The 7,551-nt window shown below is 49.4% G+C and overlaps 1 protein-coding gene across 1 annotated transcript; it reads left to right on the forward strand.

Moving 5' to 3' along the window:
• Positions 1-821: 821 nt before the first annotated feature.
• On the forward strand, positions 822-2,855 carry LOC142570669 (neprilysin-1-like). Its single transcript, XM_075679023.1, has one exon. It carries the CDS (start codon positions 822-824, stop codon positions 2,853-2,855), a length of 2,034 nt encoding a protein of 677 aa, XP_075535138.1.
• Positions 2,856-7,551: the final 4,696 nt, after the last annotated feature.

Genomic DNA, 7,551 nt, shown 5'->3' on the forward strand with positions numbered 1-7,551 from the left:
CGTGAACAGACGATAATCGGCTTCTTCCGGAAGTAGATATTTCTTATTCAAAATTCGAAAGCAGATATTCGCGTACTTCACACTCCTTAATTAACTGGATCAATAAACGTGCAAAGTAACAGTAGGAAGAAGTGTACTTATTCAAAACATCCTTCATGGCTGATGTCAGGTGTTGGCCAATAGCAGCTGCGTATGGGCATCTGCTATATGACGAAATATAGCAGCCACAAAAGAGTGAGGATCAGGCTTCTGTTGAGAGCGTCTGACAGAAAGGTCACTTCGCGTTCCGCTTTCGAGCTCGACACGCCGCGCACGACTGTAAAGTTTGGTTTAGATCTTCACAGCAACGTATGCTATCCGCGGACTGCGTTCTTTGACAAACGCGAGGTTTGGTTCAGGGCTCCTTTAAGGATGTTCGATTCCGCCTGCTGGCGATTCACCCCTTTGATGGTTCGAACATCGGGCTGTTATACTAGGCGTCCTCTGTTGGAATGGTGCTACCTGTAATTTTGACCAGACTACTTTGTCGTCATCATCATCATCAGCCTATTTAGGTCCACTGCAGGACAAAGGCCTCTCCCTGCGATCTCCAATTACCCCTGTCCTGCGCCAACCGTTTCCAACTAAGCAGTCTGGTCTGGTGCCTTGGCAGTTGTAAAGCAGACTCCTTAGTGGTGTTATAAAACAGCCGATACGGAAAAGTGTTGGTAACTCGCTAAGAAAAGCTGTCTTTCATTAGTTGCAATCGCTAGTCGCAGTGATTGCGCAAGGTCGTGCATACATTTGACATACTCGCTTTTATTTTCGCAGTCGGCGGCACGATGGTGCGGGAGATTTCGCTGGCCACGATGTCCATACTGGAGCGCCGTGCGCCCGCGATCCGCACGATCGCGTTGGCATCCATCGCGCTCGTCCTGCTGACAACCGGAGTCGCCATGCTCATGAGCCGCATCAACCCGAAGCGACCGCGCCTGGGCGGCTGTACGGCGCCTGCGTGCAACCGCGCAATAAAACACCTCGACATTCTACTCAACAATGCGGTAGACCCGTGCCAGGACCTGTACAACCACGTCTGTGGCAAGTGGCGGGAGACGGTCGACGAGGGACTCGATTTTCTTGACTATGCCTCTCGACTCACGTTGTATCGCGTCAAGTCCAGGCTGCTTTATGCAACCGCTCCAGAAGCCGCCGTGTCACGTGGTGTGAAGCCTGTGGCCCAGTTCTTGGAGCTGTGCTGGCGTTACGTCCACAACGCCCTGCCCGACGGAGGCAGACAGGCACTTGACTTGGCGGAAATACGCGAGTACGCGGGCATTGGTGAAGTTCCCAACTTCTCGAACTTCCTCGATCACCTAGTCCATCTTTCGCTCGCACGGGGCGTGGTCACACTAATCGGCATGAAGCTAGTGCGGTCGGCGAATGGCGCCAATCAGTTGCACTTTTTTCCCGGACAAAGCATAGCACAGAAGATGGACGAAGCAGCGCTCACGGATGAGATTTTAGAATACATCAGAGACCTTGTTGCGCGATCCAACTTTTCGAGACCTTTAGACGTCAGCTCCATCTTAGCTCAAGAGCACCGTATGCAGAATTTCTTGTCATCACCGATTAGGAAACGAAGCTACAAGCTGGTCGTGTTGGGATCCCTGAGCAACAACTGTAGTACGGACAGCTGGATCTCGACTCTCAATTCTATCCTGGCAGAAGAGGACAAGGTGGGGAGCCTCTCGACAATCAAGGTGCACGGCCTCAACACTATGAGAAAGATCTTGGGGTTCTTTCGAGGGCGCGTAGACTACGGCTCCGCGTACGTCTACGTTCAGATCCTCATTGAGGCTTTCCGCTTCGACTTCATAAGAAGGTCGGCACACCGCACTAAGAAGACCGTGAAGAGCTGTCTGAAGGCAACGCTGGACGTGATGACGCAGACATCTTACGTCATAGAAACTGAAATGCTCGGCTGGCCCGTTGACCGGGACGGCGACGTCTCGCTTAAGATTCTCAGCGACGTCGTGGCCGCTTCAACGGCAGAAGAAAACACCGTCTGGATGGCTGGCAAGAACAAGCGCCGCCTAGGTGCGCTGCTAGGGAGCGCGCTGATTTACGCTCATACGGAACGTTTCAGCAATGTTCTTTCAGAGTCTACGGAACAGATGAACGCCTCCTTCGCAATGATCGACTTTCCTGTTATTTACATGCGCATGAAATCTAAGCGGCGCGGCACTCTTCTCGAGACACCCTTGCCCGAGACGGAGGACATCTACGCTTCGCACTTCATGGATAGCCGCGTTTTTTATGACACCGATATCAACACCGTTTTTGTTCCCTTGACTTTGAGAAACGAACCGATTGCGTATTCCTCCGAGGTTCCCCTCGAGTACTCCATCGCAATACTGGGAGCGCTGCTCGCCAGGGAGCTCATACGCGCCGTGTTTCCTGGCAGTGAAGTGAGCGAGGGCGAGTGGAGCAGTGGCGAAACAAAAGGCGTTCGATTTTACCAGGAATGCTTGGGTGCTCTGGCGCGCACTGTTTTCAACGTGTCCCTGGAAGAAACTGACGGAGACGGCTCTGACACTGCACAGTGGGCGTTCGCGGCCCACCTGGCACACGGCGCTTTGCGAACTGCGCTTGGAAAGTTTGCCCGAGTGCAGAACTGGAACGAATACTGGTCGCAGGCGCAGCGCGTATTTTTTCGCCGCTTCTGCCTGATGTGGTGCACATCTAAAGAGGGGCGACATTTACAGATTGCCCGTATGCGTTGCATTTTGCCGCTGATCAACATCGCGGAATTTGCGAATGTTTTTAGCTGTCCTAGCAATTCACTACCGCGTGTTTCCGAGTTGTGTGAATTTTAGTGACTGAGCGTAGGAGCCGCCATTACCCCTGCCTTTTTTTTTGGACGCCTACTTAATGGTATAGAAGCCTGAAGTTGTACTAGAAATACATATTGTTGGTGCAGTTCTCTAATTGAGAGCAAATTGTGATTGCTCAGTTTGAACTCGTAAAGAAATTTACCCGCGTTATGTACTAGTTGGTGCACCGCTATGAACGTTATTGTTTGGAGAGTGGATGTTGTGAAATGAAATGCTCTACTTTGTTGCTTTGACAGCTCTGAATTCAAATCAAGTTCGCTTTGATTGTTTCAACCTCTTCATGATGCTGATTACAGGTCAGATTATTCGGGTGTAGAGCCTCACCGATCGCTGCGCGTTTCAGTTTGGGTCATGCATATATTTCTGCATATTTACAACTTCCTTCATATATGTACATGTGTCATGTGTTGCTGCTAACCACGCAATTACTTGAGCGTTATATAAACCTCATATCAACCTCGTCATTGACTACGATAGGGCTTAACTATCAAAATAATCTTACGTCGTGTTTTTACGCTCCCCTCTGAACGCTTCAAATGATACACTTAATGCTAAATGTTCATCTTCCTTTCGCTGGAGAGTGTGTTCCTCACGCAGCTAAATTAGCGGGAGATGCGCCCACAAAGTTGACGAAAGAGGACAATAGAGAGCCCGTGTAAGTTGTGATAACGGTTGATGACTTCGTTCTTCTATATTCTCGTTCCCACTGAGTGCTGTCTTGATAGCATGTAGCGCCTCCTCTTTTGTTTCCCACACGTCCTGCCGGGTGCTTTCTTTAGAAAGCTCTATGGGGACGGAGACGCCTAGCTGGCCGCGCGGCTCGCAACACGAGGCGTGAAACGCGCGGGTGCGCGCCACGTGTAAAAGGCGGCCGACAAAGATGGCGATGGCTGTTAGACACTGATACTGTTCCCGCCGTGGTTGCTCAGTGGCTATGCTGCTGGGCTGCTGAGCACGAGCTCGCGGGATCGAATCATGGCCACGGCAGCCGCATTTCGATGGGGGCGAAATGCGAAAACACCCGTGTACTTAGATTTAGGTGCACGTTAAAGTACCCCAGGTGGTCGAAATTTCCGGTGTCCTCCACCACGGCGAGCCTCATAGTCAAAGTGGTTTTGGCACGTAAAACCCCATAATTTTAACTGATACTGTTTTCCACGTTTAATGTTTAATAGTTTTATATGCTTGTGGGCTACCATTCTCAAACTTCTGAGGCATGTTTTGGTCAAGAAGCACCTGGTATGAAAGTTACCTTAGTGTACCAATTTAACCTGCATATACAGCATGGATAAGCACATAGCCTACACATACCTAAATATGCGTATATGCGGAGCAGCACGGCGACATTGGCGCAAATTTGCTTCGAGCGTCCAGATGATTGTTATCGCAACAAAAGTAACTTCGTAGATATTCCTGAGCATGTTTTTTTTTTTTAAATTATGCGGTTTTACGTGCCAAAACCACTTCCTGATTATGAGGCACGCCGTAGTGGAGGTCTCCGGAAATTTTGACTACCTGGGGTTCTTTAACGTGCACCTAAATCTAAGTACACGGGTGTTTTCGCATTTCGCCCCCATCGAAATGCGGCCGCCGTGGCCAGGATTCGATCCCGCGACCTCGCGCTCAGCAGCCCAACACCCTAGCCACTGAGCAACCACGGCGGGTTACCTGAGCATGTAATGTCGGCTGACAGGTGTTTATAAAGTACACCGATGTGTTCGCGAAATGGTGAAATATATTGGACCTATTCTTCGATTTCTTTTGTTTTCATTATTTTTCCATCGAGCGTATGCCACTAGGTCTTTACCCGTTCTCGGCCAGGGCTCCACAATGCGCATGTCCCAGTGCAATCCCTACATAAAGCCTTAGCATATAATGCCGGCTCAGAGAAATCTCTAAAACACATTACTTTCTCAATAGAATTATGCTTCACATTTTCTTTGATTTAGCCACGCTATGTGCCTCTGGGGGATGTGCCCGTTTTTCACCAATCCTCCAGAATGGGCATGTCCCACTCTGAAACAATAGGCCATGATGTTCGTCGCCATGATGTTCCGTCGTACGAAGTCCAATGGCGTTAACACCGACGCCAATGTGCCAGTGAAAGAGTGCAAGGGTGAGACGGCGATAGTGGTTCAATCTCACGCGTGCAAGGGAAGAAAGTAAAAAGCAAGCGTGCCCTTTTCCGTCGCGGCCAAAGCACCGGGGAGAGGGGTGTGAGGGGGGAGCGCTTTCTACTCCGGCGTCACTGCGCATAGCGCGGCCTCACAGGCCCTATTTCGAAATCCATTTTCGGTCGCGTGCAAGGCACCGGCCGAAGGGAACAAAGAGAAGCGTTCAACTACCGTGGCTGTTGCGTATGGCGCAGCCGCGCGGGCCCTATGTGGAAAGCTAAGTGCGACGAGTACAGAGTCTAGGTACGCGGAGGGCTCAAAGCTTACGGAGTGGGGGTGACTGCATGGTCAAATTTGTCAGCTCTCAAGTTGGCCAAGACCAAGTCGTGTCAGAAGTTGATAAAGCCTACATTGTTGACTAACCGCATAGGCTATAATTAGGTACTGTTTATGAGAACTAAATATTTATTGGAAATTTCTGAAAATAATTATTCAAACCCAGAAGAATACCCTCCATTAGTGGTGACGTGCTTGAAAAAATGGAAGTGTATGAGTTGTGCTTCTTTAGGTCTAGATTAATGCAAAAAGTTGGGAAGAATTGGGAATAAGAGTCAATGGAGAATACCTCAGTAACTTGCGATTCGCTGATGATATTGCCTTGCTTAGTAACTCAGGCGACCAATTGCAATGCATGCTCACTGACCTGGAGAGGCAAAGCAGAAGGGTGGGTCTAAAAATTAATCTGCCGAAAACTAAAGTAATGTTTAACAGTCTCGGAAGAGAACAGCAGTTTACGATAGTTAGCGAGGCACTGGAAGTCGTAAAGGAATACATCTACTTAGGACAGGTAGTGACTGCGGATGCGGATCACGAGACTGAAATAACCAGAATAAGAATGGGCTGGGGTGCGTTTGGCAGGCATTCTCAGATCATGAACAACAGGTGGCCATTATCCCTCATGAGAAAAGTGTATAACAGGTGTGTCTTGCCAGTACCCACGTATGGGGCAGAAACCTGGAGGCTTACGAAAAGGGTTCTACTTAAATTGAGGACGACCCAACGAGCTATGCAAAGAACAATGATAGGTGTAACGTTAAGGGATAAGAAAAGAGCAGATTGGGTCAGGGAACAAACGCGAGTTAATGACATCTTAGTTGAAATCAAGCCAAAAAAGAAATGGGGGGCATGGGCAGGACATGTAATGAGGAGGGAAGATAACGGATGGCCATTAAAGGCTACCGACTGGATTCCAAGGGAAAGGAAGCGTAGCAGGGGGCGGCAGAAAGTTAGGCGGGCGGATGAGATTAAGAAGTTTCCAGGGACCACATGGCCACAATTAGTACATGACCGGGGTAGTTGGAGAAGTATGGGAGAGGCCTTTGCCCTGCAGTGGGCGTAACCAGGCTGATGATGATGATGATGATGCATGCAAATAATAATAGTAAGCAGTTGAATGCTGCACACCAACCACAAAAAGAAACAAAAATGTTAGATGTTTCGGCTCCCACATGAGAGCCTTGTTCACAACTTTCCTTCATGCTATTGATGCGAAAGCGTAAAATGGTCCATTGATCGAAAAAAACGGTGGCTTCTGCAGCAGTGACAAAGCGGCACCTAACTTCCATTGGCTGCAACGCCACGTGACGAGTGCGCGGTGCCTCGCGCACTCGAAAGTCACGCTTGCTGGCTCGGGCAGCACGTACCGCTATGGAGTTCTGAGGCACCTACACTGTCGGCGGCCGCAGCTTCAACAGTAGCGAAACGTGGCCGTCTACGCCAGTACACTGCAGACGGAGTAAGGGAGCGTAAAAACGCCGCTAAACGAGTGATGAGGCAAGCAGCGAAATCCACCGTCGTCAACTCCCAATACAAGGCCGACAAAACGAGAATTTACGCAAACATTATTCGCAGCGCCGAACTCGAATGACCGCTCAGCGGCGTTCAATCGGACATGAATGCTTCCGCATTCACAACTTGCAAGAAGTACTTAGGTGTCCTCGGATTTTTCTTTTTATTATCGCAACATGGAGACATAACAGAACTCGATTATCAAATTGTGAAGATTGTGACGAACCCTGTAACACCAACGAAAGACCGACGAAATGTGCATAGTTCAGAATAGCGGGCACTATTACGATCACATGTAGTGTTCATACTTGCAGTCGCAACCATTTGACTGCAATGAACATTCCCCTTTGGAACCTTAAGAAGGGTGTTAAGGATAAGCTTCTCGTCAAAGTGGCCAACACTCAGCCACCGCGCACGGTGCAACAATCACTGTAGAGTGATGTGAATGATATAGCTGAAGGCGTCACGAGACGTGATGTCTAGAAACGTAGTGCTATTTCTCTTGCCAATAAAGGCGCTTTTCACGGTGATCCCGCGGCCGCCGGCATGTTTGATCACGTGGTGACGCGTCGATTGCTTGCCTCCGTATCTATAACGGATGTGCACGGCACCCACTGCGGCTCAGTAAAGCTATTTTTAGGTGGATATCGTATACGGTGACTGGGTGGACGACACGAAGTTTTGGCCCGAGCTTCAGAGGATATGTAAGTATATTT

Source organism: Dermacentor variabilis, chromosome 2 (assembly GCF_050947875.1).
Source record: "Dermacentor variabilis isolate Ectoservices chromosome 2, ASM5094787v1, whole genome shotgun sequence".
Lineage (NCBI taxonomy): Eukaryota > Metazoa > Arthropoda > Arachnida > Ixodida > Ixodidae > Dermacentor > Dermacentor variabilis.